The sequence below is a fragment of the Pseudopodoces humilis genome, chromosome 8 (genome assembly GCF_049639895.1).
Source record: "Pseudopodoces humilis isolate 2021_Gansu_Grassland_sample_001 chromosome 8, ASM4963989v1, whole genome shotgun sequence".
Taxonomy (NCBI): domain Eukaryota; kingdom Metazoa; phylum Chordata; class Aves; order Passeriformes; family Paridae; genus Pseudopodoces; species Pseudopodoces humilis.
The window spans coordinates 14203521-14226805 of record NC_142207.1 but is presented as its reverse complement, the minus strand read 5'-3'; the positions used below and the strand labels follow the sequence as shown (position 1 = coordinate 14226805).

At 46.2% G+C, this 23285-nt stretch overlaps 1 protein-coding gene across 2 annotated transcripts in view; it reads left to right on the top strand.

Moving 5' to 3' along the window:
- MARCHF4 (membrane associated ring-CH-type finger 4) overlaps window positions 1-20049 on the top strand; it is a 92807-nt gene extending 72758 nt beyond the window's left edge. Inside the window, exons 1-3 of one of the 2 annotated variants that reach the window (XR_015773111.1) lie at window positions 448-576; window positions 2926-3118; window positions 3273-3556. Coding sequence is in view for 1 of the 2 variants with exons in the window: in XM_088059041.1 (XP_087915167.1) it covers window positions 2926-3118; window positions 19633-19994 (555 nt within the window). In the remaining variant the exon portion in view is untranslated. Of the gene's footprint in view, window positions 1-447; window positions 577-2925; window positions 3119-3272; window positions 3557-19632 lie in introns of those variants that run through there. The other variant, XM_088059041.1, reaches the window with a different exon arrangement.
- The last annotated feature ends 3236 nt before the right edge of the window (window positions 20050-23285 follow it).

The following is a 23285-nucleotide window of genomic DNA, read 5'->3' as shown; positions in this document are numbered from 1 at the left end:
TATTACTTACCTTTTTCTTTTTTTTTTTTTAAACTGGAAAATATTAAAATATTCTGCAAGCTGGCTGTTTTCCCCAATGTTCGGCTTTGACCCATTTACCTCCTTGCCAGAGGGTAATCACACCCCAGTGCCACCTTCTGAACAGAGTCAGGACTGCTGCTGTGTGTGTCACTCACTTAGTGCCAGATGCAGGGGGAGAGCCTCCTACCTCCTGGCACAGCTGACAGACTCCAGGCTCTTCATTATCACCACAGTGAACTTCCCAGCAGCCGCTGCCAGCTGAGCAGCATCAGGCACTGTCCCTGCCAGTGTTTCAGCCTCTCTGTTCCCAGCCAAGGGGAGCAGGGTTTGAGGTTTGCACTCAGGTGTAACTCATCTGTTCTCTGAACCCCATCCCCTCTGACAATGTATTTAATGCTACACTGTGAAGCCTCTCTTTCTCTGCAAAGCCATGGTGTTGGTTGTACATGGCTTCTGGTTGTAGAAAACAGTTCCTTCTTCTCTTCCCTTTGTCTCTAATTGCTACCTTGGAAGGACCTGTTGCTACCAGAGGCCTTGCAGTGTGCCAGGCAGATGGTGAGGAGCCAGTCCATTACCTCCTCAAGAGAGAGAAATGATGCAGAATGATTTGGCTGGCACGGGTGCACACGGGCTGGTGTGAGGGGCCTGCAGTAAAGCCTTCTCATGCAGCACCAGGCTGTGCTCCCAGCACTCCCTCCGAGTTAGCTACAGGCCACAGAAGGGGAGGTGAGGTCTGGGGAAAGCTGCAGGGGTGAAACTGCAACCCCATGCACATAGCCAAGCTCCTTCCCCTCCACATGAATTTAGTCCTGGAGCTCTGGGCTAATGGCATTACTTGCAAATTTGTCCTTTATTGGCTTATAGTATTGAGAACAATGCTGGCGAGCTGATGGGAGGATGGCAGAGCTGCTTATCCCATCCTCAGAAGCCAGAAGCCCAGAAGCCACCCATCTGTGATGGGTGCTGGGTGGCCTTTGCTCTGCTTTATGTCAGGAGAGGAGTTGCACCATTGTGCCTTTCCTGTGGACTCCAGCACCCCTGCAGCATTGGGACTTCCAGGCTGTTCAGTGTGTGACCTTGTCAGTGGCACAAAGGGGCCAGATGTGTGGCTGGATTTGGCGGAGGCATGGAGCAGGTCGGGCTGTGGCAGAGTGGGGAATGGGCTGTTGAAAAGATTACTGAGTGTCCTCGGTGCTAAGTGTTTGCCTTTGGCTGGGTCAGCTGCTGGGGCAGATGGCAAGAAGGGGTCTGGAGTATCTGAGCCCAGGGAGGAGACTGGATTTAGCTGAGCCCAGTCCTGCTTCAGTAGGAAACAAGTGCTCTCTCTGCTCAGCAGCTCTGTGGCCATTTCTGTGGCTGACTACCAAATAAGCTGGTACCACCCACCTCATGATGCTGCACATCCATGGCAGACAATTTGAGGGCTGTCTGCCCTTGCCGGATGTAAGCCAAGGAGCAAGGCTGGCAGAGGCAGAGGAATCTCCTTCAGTTGCAACCCACAGACCTCAGCCTCCAGCTGAAGCTCTAGTTTGTTCCTCTCCAAATGCAGCCCTTTTTAGGGGAGTGCATTCAGTTCAGGGGTTCACTGGTCTGGTAATAGTGCCATGCATGCCTGTACCAGCACAAGTCACTTCTTGTCCTTCTCACACTTCAGTCAGGGTTCAAAAGCTGTTGCAAAAAACATTGCTAACTCCTGGCTGGCCTGGGCATTTAAGTACTTGAACTCCTTTCTTGCACTGCAGAAGGATGGGACAAGGCTTGCTGGGTGATCTTGCTGTCCTAGGCTGTGTTTGACAAACATGCAGTGCACTGAGATCTCACAAGACTGTCATTTCACAGGGACACTGAATTTGGACTGAATCTAGGCTAAAGATTTTCAACTCCTCTGAATCCTCTGTATCTTCAGGAGGTTGAAGTCCATCTTTGTTTATCCTCCTGCCAGTCCCAGTGTGATTTCAAGGGCATGTATCTCACAGCTAGAGGTGGCCTATATACTTCGATGCCAGGAGAGACTGTCTCTTCTCAGCCTGTTTACACGCTTGATTTTTGATTTGCAGGAGACGCTATGGACCATGTCCCCAACTCTTGTTAAAGACACCAATTTCTGCTCTTGGTTTTATAGGACGGTTGTCTCAGCAGTGTAAATCTGAGTGGGGAGGTTTTATGCTGGATGACAAAGGGGAGTCAGGACTTGGGATATTTATAATGTAGCTTATACAAAGCTATTTGACAAAGTGAATGGATTTGGAGGAGTTATTTCTACTTTTTTCTTTTTCTGAGGAAGAAGCATTGATGTTTACCTTGGAACACAGCCTGAATATGTCATCATCTAAAGGCAGGGTGTCCTGACCACAACTTGTGTTTGTAGCAAGTTCTGTGGGATGTGCATTGCCACTGTGAGATCCTACCTAGAGCTATGATCATGTAAGATCTTACAAAGTGGCACGGAGCCAGCTCATGTGAGGCCTTCAAAAGAAAGCTTGGTTCTTTGAGATACTTATTCTTATGGTACTGGCTGAGGATATCCTGGGCTGAGGATGTTGCCTGGCCTCTATTTGAAGGAGCAACTGAACTGGTTTGTGATAGCCATCAGAGATCTACTGTCACGGTGATGTTATTTTTGGTGTCTTGCCCTCATCTGTCCTGCCTCACTCAGGTTGCTGTGCTTTCCTGGTGAGATGCAGGATTCCTTTCCATTGCCTCTTTGGCAGTGCTGTCAAGAAACCCAAGGCCATGCACTATTGAACAGCTGCCATGCTCCATCCCAGGTGTGGACAGGGTAAAAACCATAGGTGCTCTTTGAGATCTCCAAAGCCACTACAACGGTTTTAAATGGTGCTGTGCTCCAGGTAACTAATCTCTTTTGTCCTTCCTCCCTTCCTCTTGTCCCCCACCCCTGTACAGTGGCAGGCCATCTCTCTGACGGTCATTGAGAAGGTTCAGATAGCAGCGGCCATCCTGGGTTCCCTCTTCCTCATCGCCAGTATCTCGTGGCTCATCTGGTCGACCTTCAGTCCTTCAGCCAAGTGGCAGCGCCAGGACCTGCTCTTCCAGATCTGCTATGGAATGTACGGCTTCATGGACATTGTCTGTATAGGTGGGTGATCGTATCTCCCAGCGTGGCCACGGCCGCCCGCTCACTCACCTGTGGAGAGGAGTGGGGAGCCAGCCCGTACAGTTTGGCTTGGATTGAGTGTCCACAGCTTTTCTTCCTCTGTGCTTTTATGACCCGTTTTTCACTGTTCTCTCAGCTCGTCTATGTGGCCCCAGAATGTTTCCTTGGCTGGGGTGGCAGAGGGACCAGCAAAAACACCAGAGAAAAACAGACGTCTCTTCAGAGCAAGAAGTGGGGGAGGCAGGGTTTTTTTTATTTTTCTCTAAGGGGAAATAAATTTATTTCCATCTCTACTGATGTCACTATTAAGCATAATGCCCTAAGCTGGGAGCTTTGATTTTTTTTTTTCCAGCCAGAGAACAAGCAGACGTCCCATTCCCGGGAACATTTCAGAGTCGTGACTTGGGGTATCCCCCTGTCTCATGTTCCTCCCTGCACAGCTGGCAGTCCTGGGGTGCCAGGCGTGCTGGCTTTCCCACAAGCTCAAAAGCCAGTGGGAAGCATTACAGATGCAGTGAGGTAACATGTCTGTACGTGGGTTTTCTTACCCGGCACTCAGCAGCCGCCCAGCACTGGCTTCACTTGGGCTGTGTGCAGCACGTCTGCCCGTGCTGCCAGGAGCCCACCCATGCTTATCCAGAAGAGGGGATGTTCTGGAGCACGTGAGCTCTGTCTCCATTCCTGTAGAAAAGCCCATATGTGCATGCTGCCAGCCCTCTGTCCCTGCCACCCTGCAGTGTAAAACTTGATTGTGTAGTGTATTTTTGTTCTTTGCAATCCCAACTGTTGCTGCTGCTGCTTCTCCCAGCTCAGCAGTGGAAATGAGCTCTGCTCAGTACTAGCTGAGCGTGTGTGTTCACTCACCTCCCCACCTCCTCCTCCCCTGCCCAGATCAAACTCAGTGACAAATGAGATCTTCCAGAGGAGCTGTGACTGTTGATGTGGTCATCTCTCTTTTCTGAGTGACTTCTCCTCAGCCCTGCAGATTTCATGGGACTGCAGTAGCACTAGCCAAAAGGCTGCTCTGTTCCCACTGAGAGGCAAGGCCAGGTCAGGCCAGGGGAAGGGACTGATCTAAGGGAATTCTTTCCTGTGAACACAAGCTGAGAGTGTTGGGGTTGTTCAGCCTGGAGAAGAGAAGGTTCTGGGGATACAGCTTTCCAGTATGTAAAGCTGCCTACAAGAGAGCTGGAGAGAGACTTAGGGCAGGGGCATGTAGTGATGGGACACGGGTCATGGCTTTAATTTGAAAGAGAGTAGGGTTAGATATTAGCAAGAAATGCTTTACTGTGAGGGTGGTGAGGCACAGGAGCAGGTCGCCCAGAGAAGTTGTGGGTGCCCAGCCCCTGGGAATATTCAAGGCCACACTGGACAGGGCTCTGGGCAACCTGGAGTAGTGGGAGGTGTCCCTGCCCAAGGCAGCAGGTTGGAATAAGATGATCTTTAAGGTCCCTTTCAATCCAACCCATTCAATGAACACCACAACTGAGGTGAATTCCTCATTCATTATAACTTTGTGCAGCTGTGATGGATGCAGCAATGTCTCCCTAGAAGGCTTGAAGTGAGTTCCTCACTGCTGAACAGCTTTTCCCCCCTCTCTTCAACCTTCTTGCAAACCTTGCTGTCTCATGTAGGGTCTTTTGATCACAAGTGGTCAAAGGCAGCTCTGGAGATTGAAACTTTTGCTCCTGACTGCCAGCATGGCCCAAAGCCTCTTGTTATTTGCCCCTGGGTTTTAGTTCACTTCTGCAAGTTCAGGATAAAACCTCACATGGATAATTACAGTGGCAATGGATCTTGAAATACTGGAGTGTTGTCTGTGCAATTCAGTGTCTCCTCCTCTGCAGTAGAGCCCTTTTCCTCTTTTGTTACTTAGCCTGTGGGTGGGTAGGAAAAATTTAGGAAGAAATGCTCAGTCATGGGGAAAGGGCAGGACATTAGGTGCACTCAGTTCTACCACACTTGTTTTTTCCAGCTAATGTAAGATGCTGTCTGTACATTTTTTTTTGTAACAGGCTGGGCAGCCATAGCTAGCAGAATATGATACCATAGGTCCTACAGTAAGTGTATGAATTCCAGTTGCTTCTACCATCAGCTTGACCCCCAAGTTTTTCTTTCACTAGCAGAGCAGAGGTTTGAAAGACAAGGTACTTACTGAAGAGCAGATGTGCTGAAACAGAGCTCCTCTGTAGCTCCTGCCACTTTGCACTTCAGTTGTACTTGGATGTCTCACATCCATTGGGTATCCAGTGACTCTTGTCCAGGAGGCTGGCTTATATACCCTGTCACTAGAGGTGCTCAGCAGGACACATCCCCTGGAACTGTGGAGTCTCAGTGTTGGAGAAGTCACCAACTCTGCAGAGGTGTTACTAAAATCAGACAGGCAGTCAGCAATTGCCCAGCTGTTTTGTGTGATCTCCTCTTTACCAAGTCAGTAAGGGATTTAGGTGGCAATTTGCATGGGCAATCCCATGGCAGCATTGATCTTCCCAGTGTGGAGTCAAAGGTGAGGGCATGAGTACTTTCTTGCACATAGAGCTCCCTCAGCACAGAACATTTGGCTGGTGTTATCCTCATTTGTTCTGATATGGTCAGATCATCTCCAAGCTAAACTCTCTAAATACGTCTGTTTACTCAGAGACTATTGATACATGGAACAAAATCCAGGGGTCTGGATTTGACCCTCCTCAGCCACTAACCTTCAGTAATATACTAGTTTTCTTTGGAATTTTCTAGATCCTAGCATGACCCACAAAAACAGTTGGAAGGGACAGGAACCATTATCTACCTCTTCACCCATGATGAAAACAAAAGCCACAACCAAAGTAAAACCAGTCTGTTCCTCATGACCAGCAGGACAGATGGTATGGCCCCAAGCACCAGAAGCTATGTCCATCTGGGCAAGATGTGCAAGACGGCCTCTCAGCACTGTTCTCCCCCTTGCTCTCAGACATCTAACAGGAGGGCAAGAAGCACTGGAAAAGATTGCTTGGGATTTGTGGGAACCTCCAGTACTGGATTTTTTTTAAGAACCTGTTAGGAAGCATATGTCAAGAACAGGTTGCAGAGAGATGATCCTAGTTTGTGAAGGAGGAACAAATTAAATGCTTCTTGATATCCAGCCAGCCTCGATGTCTTTGATTCTGTTCTCTCTTTCATCTGTGCTATCTCTGGTCATGTCTGTAGAACAGATATGAGGGTTGGATTAAACTAGAAACTGGTGATGGTGCCAGCATAGGTATTGCTCTGCTGTGAAGTCATCTACAACACAGATGTCTGAGATCAGGAACCAGGAAGGGAATGAGAACTGAGATGGGGACTGTTCATTTGATTAACTGCTCTCTCCATGGTCCATGAGAGGTAAATCCAGGAAGCTGGCATAGCAAGAGATTAGCAGAAATATGGTTATCGAAACACACAGATAAATTGAATGAGCTTTCACAGGCCTCAGTTACTGAGTAGAGAGAGTAGCAACTCAGATCTGGACTGTAAATCCTGAGAGATACCTGCCTGTTAATTAAATGACAGTCCTTGGAGGGGGAAGGAAGTGTTTGCCTCTCTCTCTGTCAAAGTGCAATTAGGGGAAGTTGACATTTGTAGAACAAGGTGTCATTTGGGGTCAGGAGAACAGGAAAGCATCTCCTGTTAAATAAGGAGGAACTCTGCCAGCTAATGAGAGCATGTCACAGAGTAGGCTCAGGCATCCCCAGATGGGCTCTGAGAGAGAAGCATGTCCCAGGGGGGCCATTAGCAGGCTGTGTGTGTAGGGCTGTGTCGGTATGGTTTGTGTGTGCTTGCCTGCTTGGGATCACACATCCCTGAGGTTGCCGTGCTGGGGGTTATCCCCAGCAATGCAAAAGTAATCTGATCTGCCTCTCCTTGGATCAATGACTGATGGGCACTTCTGCTTTGTCCGTGCCCAAGTCCCTGCTCCCTGGCTCACCCTGCCTCGGTGCTGACAGCAGTGCACTTCTGAAAGCAGTAAATCCTTGTGCTCTTTGAAGCTTTTCCTGCTCTTTCCCTGCCTGGTCCCTGATGGTATTTGCCTTCAAAACTGCACTGCAGCTCAGCAGCACAAGATAGGCAGAGCAGGACCATTCATCCAGTTGACGATTCTTGTTGGCACACCATGGCAGTCCATTACAGATCAGGAAATGTCTGCCTGCTGTTTTTAATCCCAGCTGCCAAAAAGAATAATCAAAAGCATCCAGTACATCTGACAGCATCTCAGCACAACCATAGGTAATAACATAAGAAATCAATAGCCAATTAAAAACGATCCTCAGCATTTGATCTTTCATAGTGCAGTGGGAGCAGTAATTAATGGAGCTTCCTTGAAACAGTGACAATTCAAGCTTCCTGCCAAGACTAATGGGGTTTTGTTTTAAATGAGCTTTGTTTTCTAGAGGAAATGCCGGGCTAAGGTAGCCTCAGGGTGTTATCTAGCCAGGTCACTTGGGCCCTCAGCATTCAAAGGATTTAGGAGTCAAAGTCACAATGAAATAAAAATGAAACTGAGAAATGAGGTGTCTTCAGGGTCTTGGTCTTCATCTATATTGATCGCCTTCTCAAAAGGAAAGCAGATGCTTTCATTCAGGTCTGCACAGTCCCCCAGGGTACAAAGCTGGAAGAATTGCTACCGCAGTAAGGAATCAGTTTTGAGGAAGCACTAAACCCGTATGTTGGCTTGATGACACCCTAAAGGCAGACCACAAGGCAGAGAAGTTCAGCAGTTTTTGGAGGAGAGACCTGACAGCAGCCCACATAGCAAATGTGCATGGCTTTGGCATACCTGGATAAGATCTGTGAGAATATACAGATGTCTTCCATGACTTTCAGCCTGATGCACTCCTTGCCATGCTCTTTATGCACATCTTACCTAATTTGCATGTAAACTGGAGCTAATTGGAGTAGCCAGATCCAGGTCCCACCTTCAGAGCAGGCAGTTGGGACAAAGCTAGGCTGCCAAGTCACCTTTTCTTCACTGTGAGCCCTGCTTCACCACTGCACCCATTTTAGCCACAGTGTGCATGCTTTAAAAAACACTGAGCAGATCATTGATCTATCAGCTGTACAGAGGCTGTGTAGACAGGAACAGTCCCCACAGGCAGGTTATGGGGCTCTCAATGCAGCTGGGCAGGGTCCCTCCTGGGGAGCAATCATTGTGGGCCCTGTAGCTGGGCCAGCATCAGGAGAAGCAGTGCTGCAAAGCTAATCTGATCACCGACTCCTTGGCTGTTATCCAGGAACACTGGATGCTTGGCAAAATCGAGACAAGCCACCCCTCTGCCCCTGAAAGAAGGGACCTATTTTTATCCACTGTTGCATTGATTGTTCCATAAGAGAGCAGAGGGCAGCCAGCACGTGTGCATTGTGTGCTCCCAGCAGTGGGCAGGGCTGCAGGGGCTCCATGTGCCCATAGGACTCCAGCGCAGCTCCGGCCGCTCTGCAGAGCCAGCAAGTCGCTGCTGAGCAAAGACACACAGCTTTGGACCTGGCTCTGAACCCTCTCCCTCTTTGCAGGGAATGAACTTGGCTTGCAAGCACAATCCGAGCAGCACCTGGGCTTTCACATGTGTGCATTCAGCTCCACACCCCTTCCCCACATCCATCTCCAGCAGGGTCCCACTGTTGCAACAGGGCTCCAGAGATGTATTTTATCGTGAATAACCATATGGTGCTCTCTGCTCCAGTGGATCAATGTGTTTAGCATTTAATGAGGGCAACATAATTAACTTCTTTTGAGGGAAAAAAGAAATTCTTTTGCCTTGTGAACTGCATCTTGTGCTTTCAAGTGTGATACATTACAATCAGAATGGTGCTTTCCTGGTCACTAAATTCCTAGACAAAATCAAGTGCCTGGTGTCCCTGGGTTAAGTTTCCATATGTGGGCAGAGGCAGGAGCACTCATCTGGCCTGTCACAACCTCTACACTATGGCAGGAAATTTCCTTGTAGGCAGCTGGTAGGATCTCCCATGCCAGCTGCACAAATTGTGCTATCTAGTAAGGGATGAAAAAAGTCTTCAGTTCTGTGCCAGGCTGTGTTTTTCCAACTGCCTTCTGTCCTGTCACTCCTCCTACTACAGACTGCATCCCACAGACACATTACTCCTGGAGGTGGAAGCTGTGGTCCATGGCAGGCTGTTGTGGCTGTAGCAAGGGAATTAACTCTGTGGTCAAAGATGAGACCACAGGGGACTCACCCCCCACCATGCATAGTGGATGAGGCTGCTTTTGGTGTGTCCCCAGCTCAGTGGGGAGCCAGAAGCAGAGGTAAGAAGAGATTAATATGAAGCCACATTAATCATCTCTGGGATCACCTCTTAGAGACTGATGATGACTACCTACCAGCAGAGCCATCTTTCAACACAGATACAAAAGGCTGTAATGAAGAATATTGCAAACAGGCCCATGGGTTAAGTTGCTAAACTTAATTCTTCCTAGAGATTACTCCCTGAAGCAGTGCTTTTCTTCCTGCACCAAGACCCATGAACAACAGCCACAGCCTGAGCCCCTCTGCCCCATGGCAGAGCTGGATCCACAATATTCATACTATGCCAGATGGGACAATTCATTCTGCTCAGCCACGGCCACATCAAGAACCCTTCTGTGTTCTTCACAGCTCTTCTCCAGACTTTTGCTGTGAGTTTAGCCACACTCAGCTCCTTTTTCACTGCTGTCATACTTGTGAGCTCAGCATTGGCAGATCCCATAGGTGCAGGTAAACCCTTACCTGCCCCTCAGCCTCTGTCAGCATTCACTTACCTGGATAATGCAGCCATAAAAGTCTGTAGCTCTGATGGAAAACCCTTGTATTTGCAGAGAAGTAAGGACCATGTTTTTCTTTCCTAGAGATCCTAGCTAGAAACAGATCAGAAATAACAGATCCTTGTCCTCTTGGCTTCTACCACCTTTGTTAATTTTGAATAGTGCCACTGTGGGAGAGGTGAAGACCTTTGCAGGGGAGAAGGCGAGGCGAGACCTGTGGGGACATTATTAGGGAGCAGAGAGGCCACAGCACCCAAGGTGAAAGAAAGGCTTTTGGAAATCTCACAGAAATTCTGGGTTTGCAGTTGAAGACTTTTTTTGTCATGGCTGTGGAGAACAAAGCAGCACAGGACAGGCTGCACCCAGGAACACATTTGTCCCACAAAAGGCTGGCCAAATTGCACCTTGAACACCTTCCACCTCACATCCTTGGGATGCCTTCCTGTATGTTGGAGGGGAAGGATGCCCACATCTCACTCTAGTGAGGCAGTAGAAGCCATCACAATGCACATGCCAACATATCACATCAGAGGCATCTCAGGTTAATTTAGCCCATGTGTCCTGCATTACCCAGGGGGATGGCAAACGTGATCTGTACTCACCTTTGTGTCTCTCCTAATTGGTTTGTATTTCTCTTAGTGAAAGAGTACTGGAATAGTCTGGAGGAATTTGGCTCAGACAGGACCTGCATCCCTTAGAAAATGAAAAAAATGTGAAACTATTCTCATTTTTCCTTACAGAATTTCATTTGCTAATAAAAGCAGAGAGGGAGGCATTAGTTCTACTTTCAATAAGCAAATGTCATGTTTTGATCATTCTTGAACAAAGCATTTTGATTTAACATTTAGAGATGACTGCTCATGCTGAGTATTTCAAATTCATTGTCAGAATTTGGAATACAACATATAAAAAAAATTAAATTCCAAATGAAACATTTTAACCTGTCTGCAAATACACATGTGTTCTTCCATTCTGGGGAACAATGTGACTTTTTCAGGTCTCACTCCAAGCAAGTGTGAAGGCAGATTTCCAAGCCCTGTGCGGCACAGTGGTGTCATCTAGCTTTCCTTTTAAAAGAGTGTCCCTGGAATGTTTGAGGATCAGCATGACTACACAGGCAGTGCTTTGGTCAGAGTAACATTGGCTATGGCATAGGAAGGTTCAGAATTCCTCCAGACCCGGAGGAATGGTTTCCATTGTGCAAACAGAATGAAGTGGAAGCCACGTGCTTTTTCTCTCCTCACCATGAATATTCAACTCCATGGACTTCTTTGGGGAATATCTGGAAATCTGGAGGTATAAAAGACCCATAAAATCACCTAGACACTAGTGCTCTGTTCAATGTAGCTTGAAATTATCATTTACTCCCTTCTTTTAAAGACCTTGCAGTATCTGTCATGCACACAATGAGTGTCTTTCACCTCTTGAACAAAGACTTTTCAAGATGTGGGGTGTTGCTGTTATATCCATTTTAAATTCAGAGAGAAAAAAAGGTTCCAAGAGGATCTATCCAGTCCTAGCTACAAAACAAGGAGGGGAAACTTTAGGAGAGGAAGAGGGTATATGAGTACTGCCTGCAAGCCCTATCCCTCCCATCCTGGCACAGTTATGGGTAGACACACAGGTGGGGAATGGTGCTGAAAAGGCATGATTCAGAAGCAAGGGGTTGTTCTGTGGGTGAAGCTCCCATATCTGTTTACTTACTTGCTTTTTCCAAGAAGAGTCTTATTTATTGCTGCCTGCATAACTACAGACTGCCCTTTAATTCTCTGCTTTATTGTGCCCTGTGAATTAAATACCACAGGAGTACAAGAGCCCTTTAGGGAACAACATCCACTTTGCTGTAGTTGTCCACAGCCAGCTGAGTTTATAGGAGTACTTAGGTTTATGCTTTACTTACTGCCTGAGCAAGGATTTTTTTGGGTTTCAATTTACTTATTTTCACTGTTATTTCTTGTTTTGATTTAGGGTGGTTTTTATTAGTGTTTTGAGGCAAGGGGTAAAAAAGTACTGGTCTAGGCAGTGCAGGAGGAGGAAGCTGTAGTGGTTGTTAACTTGTATGTTTACAGCTGGAAGTACTGTGGCATCTCCTGGGCCATGGTGTTGCTGTGTGCAGCTCCAGGGGTCAGCCCAGCTCCTCTGTCACATCTCTGCAGGACAGCTGTTGTTATTTTCCCATTGCAAGCAAACCACGTGGGAGTGCTGAATAAAATGAAATTTCATTTCCATTGGACATCTCTTCTCAGCTCCTTAATTTTGCCAGCATTTCCTTATTTTGGGCCATACAAGCTCAACCCCACAGGGCCCAGCCCATGTGTTGGGGAGAACATGGATGAGCAGAGCTGCCCTGAGATGGAGGCAGCACTTTGCAGAGAAGATGCATTATTTTGCAGCTATAAAAGCTCCCCAAATGCTCCTACAGCACCCTACCCCCAGCTCCCATGAGCTTGACAAGCCCCATGACAGGCAGTCCTACCTGTCAACTCAATTCATCCTGCTGGATAAAGCCTTCCTTCTCCCACAGCTACAAATGCCATGTCTGTGGGGTGGACAGCTCCCACTTCCAAGAAGAGCCTGTGGCATCCTGTGCACACAGGAATCACTGCTGCATACTTGTGTCACGTTGTGAACTCGTGACATCCTGCAGTGTCACAACCTGGAAATTGTTTCTTGTCTTGTAGTTCAGCCACATCCTGCAAAATCACAGTGCTTCCTGGGGGAGACACACTGCCAGCTGCCATACCAGGCACTCCCAGCAGTAGTAAAAGAGCTCTCTCTCCCCTCCCAGCCCCCCACAGTCTGCCCCAGGATCACTCACCTGGTGGAGCAGCAGCTGTGGTGACTCCTTGAGGTGCCAGCATGCTGGATCCATGTCCCACCTGACAGGGCTCCTGCTGACTCTGGGGGTGGGTGTTAACAGCTGCAGAGAGATTGGGACACAGCATAATGACCTGCCCAGATGGGATCTGCTGCTCCCGTGGCTCTGCCAGATGGACTGGAGGGAGTAGGGAAGGAGAAGGGCTCTCACTGCACTTGAGGGAGGGTGTCCTGCCCCACCAGGCACTGAGGAAGTTCTGAGGCACAGCTGCCTTTGAACAAGGAGAAATGAGCTGTAATAAACACAAGGTTTTCTGGTTAGTCAGCAGTTGAAGGTTATGGCCCAGCTTGATTTTGCTGTAGTGACCCAAAGGAAGAGTTCAAACCTCCATAAAATACTTCATCAGGACTGGGAACAGTTTCTCTGTGTGCACTAGTGGGAGCTCTTCCCTGGCCATGGAGGAGGTATCAGTCTCTGAGGAGGTATCAGTCTCTGAGGGGCTCACTTGCAGTTGTGCTGGAGTCATGGGCCTGTGGCCTAGGAGATCTGAGCATGGATCTTCTCCCACTGCTGGGAAAGCCGTGTGATAGTGAATCCTCACTACAGTGAACGCACTTAGCAGAAGGAGTGTTTTGTCTTCCCCAGATCCATGGGTTCCATGATGGCCATGTCATCCAGTGATAACAGCACTCCACAGAGTCCAGCCATGCAGACATCCCAGTTCTGCTGAGCCAAAACACAGTTCAGATTCATACATAATCAGTTCTTTAGACATTAAAAAAAATAAAGTGCATTGAGAATGATTGATAAGAAAATTCCTGATTATAATCAGCTAATTATTTTTCCATATGTTAAGCATTCATTCGAGCTCTAATCATTATGAATACATTTTCAATTTATACTTTATCTCATTCAATGCTAGCAATTGCCAAGTTTGCACACCCTCCTAGTACATTTCCAGCATTATTCAGAGCAGACCTTTGGTTGAAGTCTTGTGGACTAGAAAAATCCTGATCACTGGTCCAGTGCTTGCAGCTTCCAGAAATGTCTAAAAGACAGCACCACATGTTCCAGGCTAACCATTATGAACTACTCCTGTATGCAGGGTGGACTGTTCTGGGGACAAAACCTGTATTTTGGAGAGTGGAGATGACAGTTACGAAGGAATCTATACTTCCTGTTCAATTTCCCCAGAAAGCAAAGACTCCCTGAAAATTTAAATGTATCAGTAATTTGTATGGGAAGCAACTGTTTCATGAAAGCATTCCAGAGCTGAAGTAAGATGTGAGGATAATGGGCTCCAGAAAAGCAGCGGCAGCAGCCCCAGGGGAGCAGAGCAGTGAGTGTCTCTTGGGAAGAGAATCTGAAGGATAAAAGAGCTGTGAACAGCTCCCAGCTGCCAAAAGGGATGATACTAAAGGCACAGCAGCAAACTGTGCCTGTGCAAGGGGAAGCTCAGAAGCGTGGGAAGAGAGCACAGAGGCTGCATCAGGAACTCTTTGAGGACCCAAAATCAGAAGCTGCAATCACACAAAAGGCAGAAAGAATGACCTTCAACTAATGAAAAGGCTCTAGAAATCACATAGGTATGGGGAGCTGTCAGAGTTGAGCCCCAAGATGACCATCCAGAGATTCAAAAGGCAAAAAGAACTGGGTCCATAAGCATACATGAAGAAGAACAAGGCAAGTCTAAGAGCTCAAATAGTATTTGATAACAAAGAGCCAAATAATTAAATGTTGCCTTTATTTCAGTCCTCAAAACTTAACCAAAATAATTTTAATGAGGAGAAAGGAGCCCAGGGCAGAATCAGAAAAGAACAGCCTCAAAAATATTCAAATGAGTTAGCTCTGTCCTTGTCAGCATGTCCTAATGAACTTCAGAGGAAGCTGCAGGAACAGTGGCTGACCCATGAGCATTTCATCATCAGGAACTTGAGGAGGATGCAGGAGGTGCCAGGCAGCCAGGGAAATGCAAGCAGAGTACCTAGCTTTAAATATTATCTCTAGCAGATAATGAAGGTAGGCACTGAGGATCAAGAAAATGAAGGGCAAATCAGCTTAACTGATTCATAGAAAGATACAGAATATTTTTTAGCTAACCAACTGGTGAGCACAGGAGTATAACCAGATATAATTTGGAAGGGTAATTGTGCTAGTGGCTAAGGAGGAAGTCGTTAGTTTAATATGCTGTGACTTGGGCAGTGCTCTTGGTGCTTTGGATTCTCCTACCAGAGAAGCATGCTCTAGATTAAATAACTGTAATGTATGTGTAGAGCCAATGGAGAAACTGCTTTCTCAGTAGTAGTCAGTGGTGTGCTGTAAACTGGAAACACATTTCAAGTGGAGAGTCCTTCAGGCTCTGCTCTCTTCAATATTTTTATTAATTATTTAGATAATTAAATAGGATGTGCTGTTATAAAATTCACAGATGACACCAAGCTTGGAAAGGCTATTAGCACTTTGGAGGATCAGATCAGCATTTGAAATTTGAAATTATCTTGGCAAATTGGAGGAATCAACAAGATGTAATTGAATAAAGAGAAATGCAAAGCATTACCTTTAGGAATGAGAAATCAGAATCCCAAATGCAAGCTGGACCAGACACTGTACTGAAGACAGTGACATACAAGTTTATTTATTTATTTATCAGGGAATTGAAAGGCAGGTGGGGTGTTACAGTGCTGATTCTGCACCTCTCTGGTCTGGGACCTGCACCCTGCTGGGGGGTTCATTTGCAGAAAAAGGGGGATGAAATGAAGAGGTTCTGGAGATGATGAACAGGATTTAGGAGAAGAGCATTACCTCATTCCCAGCCTGGTCAGCTCTGAGGTTCACAACTGTCCTCCAAATCAGCCCAAGTACAGAGTGGCATTGATGCTATGACATTGTTTTCTATTACAGAACTACCTCTCCCTGCTCCTTGGTTCACCCTCTTCCCCATTTCCTGAAGACCACAGCTCTGTAGCCTTGAGTATCAGCCACAGGAGCATCTAAGTATGCCAGGCTATTCAGAGAACTTGTCATATTCAGCTGGAACTGACCTGAACACAATGGTGAGGGATGCCAGACACTACATACCCCTTTCCAAGTCTTTATTTCCTGGAACAGATCCTTCTGGTTCTCTTCTCTTGATTTATCATCATCCACTTTCCTGTTCTTAGGTCAAGATAAAAGGCAACTAAGGATGGAGCAAATAGGATAAGATTAAGGCAAAAAGATAAGTGAGGGCTGAGCTGGTGGAGCTTTGGAAACAAAAGTGCAGAAATTTGAGATTGTCACAAAAGATTAAAGAATTCACAGAAAGGGAGAGAAGGGTTTGTGTATGCAATGATGTCAACAGAGAGAAAGGCTGGCAAATAAAGTGTTATCTCCCAGAAAGCTTGGTTTACTTTGGCCTGAGTCACAACTGCTGTGGAGGCAAACATTAGGCTTTGATCACAGCTGCCATAATCTTCCCCTGACACCCAATAATGAAAGCAACAGAAACAGGGTAAAGCATGGCAGCTGTCTGGCTGAGATGAAATTGCATTTGAAGAGAAAAACAAAAAGGTAGAGTCCTGCTGAAGGTGGAAACAAGAGGTGACAGGACAGGGCCTTTTTGAGAAGGTAACTGGCTGGAATGGACTGTGATTTTTCCTCCTGTAGATAATATGAGTGTCAGTGCAGAGGTGATGTGCCACCCACTATCAGCAGAAGCCCTGTTTTGGTGGTTTTCTTTACTGGCAAACAGGTGAAACAGTTCCTGCCCCAAAAATTTACCTGTTTCTTTCAAGAAAATGCATGGCAAGTGTTGGAATAAGAGGAAGGTTAATTAGAGGCAGAAAGTTCTGGGGAAAATATCACTTGGTGGCAGAGGCTGACCATGTTCAGGAGTTTACATCATGTCATTTCTGGGAAACTGCTGCTCCAAAGTTACTTTAAATTGGAGGCTCACAACCCCTTGGGTTAATCTCACAGGATGGTGGTACAGCAACTGATCCTCGCTTCCCCATTCAGAGGTACAAACAACTCCCTTGTTACATCTGCCAGTGTTCTTCCAGCAGCCCTTCTGGTCCTTGGAAGAGAACCTTTCTCTTGATCAGTTTTCTTAAAAGCCCACTGACCCAATGCACCTCTGTCTCATCTAATCCCAAGAGAGTCCAGCTTTCAACAATTTTCAGATCAAGGAATTTCATCCAATGCTGGTCCAGCCAGGTCTCTATATGAGAAAATGGGAAAGAGAGCAGCACATCATGAGTGCCCATATTCCATGGGAGTTTCACTCCCATGTTTCACCAGCACTAGAAACTAGGGATTTCATGAAGCAGGCAACAATCTGGAGTAACAAGTTTTTTGTACAACTCACAGAAATTTTCCTTCTGAAAATGATGGTTTTCACAGGGGATCCACTGAGAAAAGATTTTGTGAAGCAGAAGAGGGTGAGATAAAATGGGGAGGAGTAGAAAAGGACCAGGATATTCCTAGAATCCATCTGAAACTCTGATAGAGACTTTTCTGTGTTGAGGACTGAACAAAGAGAGAAGTTCACGCTGACCTGCAATCTTACACACTCACACAGAGGATTTGGCTTATGGAATAATTGCTTCTAAATGGACACCTCAAGTTGAATACAGTCCTTCCTGAAGGACTTCCCATTGAATTCTGGCCTTTAAATTGAACATTTCACTTCTGTCAACAAGAATGATTCTTGAGGGAGGGGTGTCTTTGTTAAGGGATGCACAGAGCTGAATGTAGGAATTCCAATCCTAATTTATCTGAGGCAGACAAAATTTGTTTCAGTGAGAGCATTAAGCATCCTGCAGCTTGATGTTAACTGATAAGATTCTTGCTTACTCTTGGCACTTCCTCTTGTAAATGAATCACTGTTACTTCCGCTTCCATGCCCACCACTCCATTTGGTTCCTTCATAATTTTACAGCTTCCTGAGCTTGACACTGGAAAATCGATAAGTAATTTAGTGCCCAGTAAATATAGATGAAAACAAGTTATTTTGTACTTTTATAAATATTTGGAAACCAAAACTATCTAAGAAAACAGCTGCTTAGTTGACTCAGCAGCCCATCCATCAGCATCACACAGTTAATTGCATAAGATCATAAACATTTATAATTAGAAGGCAAACAAACAAGAATTTTATAAACAGCCCTCTTGAATCAGGCTGCGCATTAAATATTTGTGATAAGGTAATTAAGAATAGATTTACAATCCTGGCTCGATGTTTAATACTTTGTAGAATGGATTTGATTCTATGGAGGATGTTCTACAGCCAAAGAGAAAACATTTCATTTTGGCTCTTTTATCCCAGGCTTAAAGTGGTCTCTGAGAAACACTGAGAAACATTGATCAGAGTGGAATTTCATTCATTACTGATCAGACAGCTCATTTAAGTGTATGTCTAATGTCCCTTGTCATGGGCTGATCCATTTCAGGCATGCTTCAAAGCTCTGTCTCTTTGGCTGGATCTGCAGGCTTTGCCTAAGTCCTGCTTTTTTATGGTTGATGCTTTGATCAGACCACGTCAGAATTCTCAGCCACGTTTCAAAGCAGGGAGGAAAACCCACATTTTTCTGTTATGACATCATGAGGTTTGGTTATAAAAAGCCAGCAGCAGTACAGGGTTACAGCTGTGCAATCTTAGTGGCCTGTGGGAACCAGAGGGTAGAGCTCTCTTGTACTGTAGTGCCCTACATCATTCCCTGTTCCAAAATAGTCAGATCTGCATACAAGCTATCCAATGGAGTTACTTCTACAGCCAGTGAGCAGGCTCAGCACCCCATTTCAATGAACGTGAGTCCCCCTGAAACTAAGCTGTGATCAAGTCAGCAGGGCTCCTAGTTATGCTTAGAACCAGGGAGGCTGGAAACTCAGACTGTACTGAAGCAGTGATTTAAACTCTCTAACATTAGATGCTGACACTAAGAAACCAAGTGGCTGCATCCCATCAGTGAGTAATGGGGAGCCCTAAGGGTAAGGTGACCTTCAGATATTTTGGGGTCTGATGTGGCACAGGTTTTCTCCAGTAATTATCTGCCATCAGAAACTAGAACTGTCTGGAAAAGGTAGGTGGTGGGTAGAGCTGTAGCATTTGGTTAATCAGGAATAGCTGTAAACCACTTAATTCTGTGGTGTCCATCATCTCTCTATGCATTGTTGGTCAAGTCAGCCCCTTTGTTCAGGTATGGGATTGATTCTTGTGGGTCTTGTTACTGTATTTTTATGCTTGCAAGGCAAGCAAGAAGGAAGGCAGGAGAGGTACTCTTCTTAGAAAGGTTTTTGGTAGTCTTGATCCTGACCCAGAATGGTGAAGCCATTCAATGAGGTACCTGCTCTGCAGATGAGCAAAACTTTGCCTTGGATAACAAACCACTTTTGGGTATAGACAGACCTCTTTTTCGGCTCAGTTGCTGCCTCTGGCTTCCACATGTGTGTCTGCTCTGCTGCTGTGTGGGGTGTGCACATGGGCTGTGCACACACACGGCACTGGTGCAGCAGCCGTCACTGACACGTCAGCTGCAGTTACACCCCCTCCAAACACACGCCTGGGCTTGGTGAATCATGCCTATGCAGCATGCAAAATTAGCCCAGTGAGAGATAAACCTTGGGCATTTGTTGGTAAACAGATACTCTTGCTGTAAGAGCAGAACTCACTGTGCTCCATTTACGATCTGTTTATCGATGGCTGAGATAAAACTGTAATCCCTTTAATTCAGGGGGAAAAGGGATCCAGCAGAGGAGGAGCACCAGCGCTCTGCCTGTCAGTAATTAAAATACAGGATTTATCATTCAGAAGGCACCGGCTGGAGAGCTGATCTTAACCAGCTAACTGGGGGAAGATGCTGGGGAAGGTTTGTGGTTATTTCTAAAGTTTTGTTTGTGTTTTATGTTTATTTCTTTCCCCCTTCCCTCCAGGTCTAATAATACACGAAGGGCCCTCGGTTTACCGGATTTTTAAACGGTGGCAGGCGGTCAATCAGCAGTGGAAAGTGCTGAACTATGACAAAACAAAGGACATGGAGGAGCAAAAAACAGGGACCAGGACAAATCAGCGCCCCTCCTCCCAAACCACCCACTCATCCTCCACTGGTGGTACAGCCACTAACTCCGCTCCAGCCGACAGCGGGGCACGGGCTGCCGGCCATGCCACAGGCACCCTCTCTGACCACCACTGTGCTTATACCATCCTGCATATACTCAGCCACCTGAGGCCTCACGAACAGAGGAGTCAGTCTAATAGTAACAGAGAGCTCGTCATGAGGGTCACGACGGTCTGAGCCGAGGAATTCAGGAGGCCTTAACACGAAGCGGAGGAGACAAAGAACTCATAAAGCAGAGGAGCATGGTGTGCCTTTTTCTTTCTCTTTCCTTTTTTTTTTCTTTTTTTTTTTTTTTCCTTCTCTCCTTTTCTTTTTTCAGTAACTGCACAAGATATAAGAGGCGGCACCTGGCCAGCTAAGGAAAAAAGCAGGTGGAGGGAGAGCTGCACACTCATGCTAAAGAGGTTAATGTTTTCCAGCCTGTTTAAAAAAAAAAAAAGAAAAAAAAAAAAAAAGAAAAAAATAACAACACAAATCACAAAAAAAAACCAACAAAACAAGTGCAATACAGACTACAAACTGAGTAGGCAGAGTTCTGGGGAAGCAGAGGAACAGACGGTTTAGCATGTCTTACAAATTCCGTTACCTGGAATAGGTAACGCTCTGTGCACAGCCCCCGTACACACACGCACGCGCACACGAACACACACATAGTGTGAGATTTATAGAAACATGGAAGAGAACGAAATATTTGGAGTGTTTTTATTTTCCAGACTCCAATTAACCAGGGCTATGAGTTGTTTTGTTTTATGAGTCACTGGAGCCTTGTTTGATTTACTGTGGGGTACCGGAAGTGAAACAGCTGGGGATTTTTCAAGTATTGACTTACAGAAGAGAGATTGAATCATCTCACTAAGAAAATCTTAACAAAATCCAGGCATACCCAAATTTCACCAAGAAGCCTGTTTTTTTCATAATGTTCCTGACAAGGGGCTTGTGAGGGTAGGACTGGGAGGGGGGAGGGCGCTCCATGACCTTTATTTGACGTAGAGGCATTTTTGGCAAATTTTGTACAAATGTTCTGCAGGTGTTTCAAGCACAAGTACTGGTGTGATTCATGCCTTCATAACCCCAAATCCAACATCCAGACCTTGCCACCCACACACATCGTTTTCCATGCAGACATTCCAGGTTAATTTCATTCCATTTTACTCTAATCACAAGAAGCTGACCCATCTTTGGTGGGTTTCTGCTCCCTTGCTGATTCAGACACTCATGTATTAGAGATGTCTTTTTTTTTTTTTTTTTGGTGTCTGTATCTCTGCTGCTCAATTTGCAACAGTCTCACTCAGTCTTGTAGGCTGATCCTTTCACATCCAGTCTGTTAGTTTATTACAGAGTCTATTCCATTCAATCATCCAAAAGAGAGTTAGTCTGAAGAGGGAGCACAGTTGCTGACTGACTGTGTAGCACTTCTAATAAGTCTCCTTCTCTGGGATATATCCTCGAAGGTATCGGTTGCTCTTCAGGAACATTCTCTTTCAATGCACAATGGCTGAATCATTTGTGGATATTAAAGGGACACTGTCAAGTACTTTTTAAATAGTTTTTAGGGTTTGGGCTTTTTTTACTCTCCATTGTTTGTAATATTCTCTTACAAGCTTGAAAATAAAATTTCTTTCCCTACCGATTTTGTCCTTTTCCATTTGGGCATGTATGGTTCTCTCCACTCACCCCATTCCTTTCACCATCCCTGTCCTTCTCCTCCCCACCTTTCTTCTGCAACAGGAGGAAATCTGTATTTCTGATTTCCTGCTGACTGTCCTCATTCTATGGAGGGTATGTCCCAACTCTGCGGGGTTGAGTTATTTTGCAGCTGTCACAGAGGAAGCATAAGAGCAGGAACCCTAGAAATACAGAGATTAGCTAATTGAGGAGCAAAGGCTCAGCTGTCACAAAACAATGACCCTATAGTGATCAAGCCTGAACCCGGCTCCCTCCAAAATCAAGATGATGTCTTCAGCCAAACTGCATCCATTTAGCAGCAGTGCCAAGCAACGTTGCATGATGGCTGAATGCAGCTGCCCTCCATCATCATACCAGCACCTCTCACACCTTCTGTGGAGACAAGGCAAACATGGGCTACCAGCTCCTTTGGCAGCCAGGCTGTCACAGGTCTGGTGTTTCTGGACTGGAGAAGGTGTCAAACTTCAGCCTCTGTGTTTGAACACAGCAGCCATTCTGCAACACTGAAGATGGAGGTCAGCAGCTTAAGGCAAGATCATATTTTTCACCTTGACTACTTGACAGTGTCCCTTTAAATATCAGAATGCAACAGAACAGGTACTTCTCTGGCAGAGAATGTGGGAGGTGGAACACCATCTGAGAAAGCCAGCTTACTGAGGACCAGTGTGAAACAGCATGGTTTCTGAGGCCACTGTACCTTTGTCTGACCAGACTTACTATCTACCAAAGAGTGCTTTTGGCAGAAGGGAGAAAAGAGAAGGTGGTGGGCAGAGGGAGAGGGAAGGGGCAGTTCCAATCATTTCTGAAAGTAGCTATCCCCCAGAATGAAGGTGTTGAAATGAATGATGTCTGGAAGAACTGCTTCAGTAGACAGAAACCTGGCCAAAGCAAGCAAACACAGCAGCCTCTCACCCCTATGCCTGTTCTGGAAGTTGTCCTCATTCCACGAGATGGGTAATTATAGTGTTTTTGGGAAGGGGGAACCATACACAGACGAAGGGACAGCTGTCACCCATGATGTCGTTTCCCTCCCTGCCCTCCACTCATTTAATATGGAGAAGTCAAATTCCTTTAATTTGGCTAACAGATAAAAATTTATGAGGTCAGAAGCACAACTTGCTGTGAAAGAGTGGTGTACTCTGAGCACACAGGACTCTGCATACTCTCACTCCAGCTCTGCCACTGACTCTGTAGCCTTGGGCTGTTTGGCTCAGTCCCCCCTCCACGCAAAGGGGGAATAACAATACGTACCTACCTCACAGGGGTGTTGTGAGAATCCACGTTGGTAAAGCCTGTTGAAGTGCTAAGTCTACCACCGGTAGTCACGAGGTGTGTGGTGGGGGTGAGCAGCGCTGCCCTTTTGCTGGTTACAGTCTGAATCACAGCGGGAGTCCCATCAGCCTTCTCCTGCTTGGAGACCCTCCTTGATCTGAAGCGGAGGCTGTCGTCCGAGTGCCCTCTCCTCCATTGCATGACATTTTAAGCGGCTGTGAGGTGCAGGGTAGCGACAGACATGAAGTCCTACTTGACCAGGGATTTGCTACAACGTTTTCTATATCTGTGGGGTTTGTTGGTTTGTTTTTTCCATATATTGTGCTTAGAAATAAACTTTCCACTTAGGGCTGGCGGTTTGGGGTCTATTCTGTTGCATGGCAATGTATACAAGTCTTATTGTCTGTCTTACTGTGCAAATGATCCCGCAGCCCAGTTTCAGAGATGGGCATGGTCTGAGCCTTTTCACAGCGGCATAAGACTCAAAAGCCTGTCTAGACTGTTTAATAT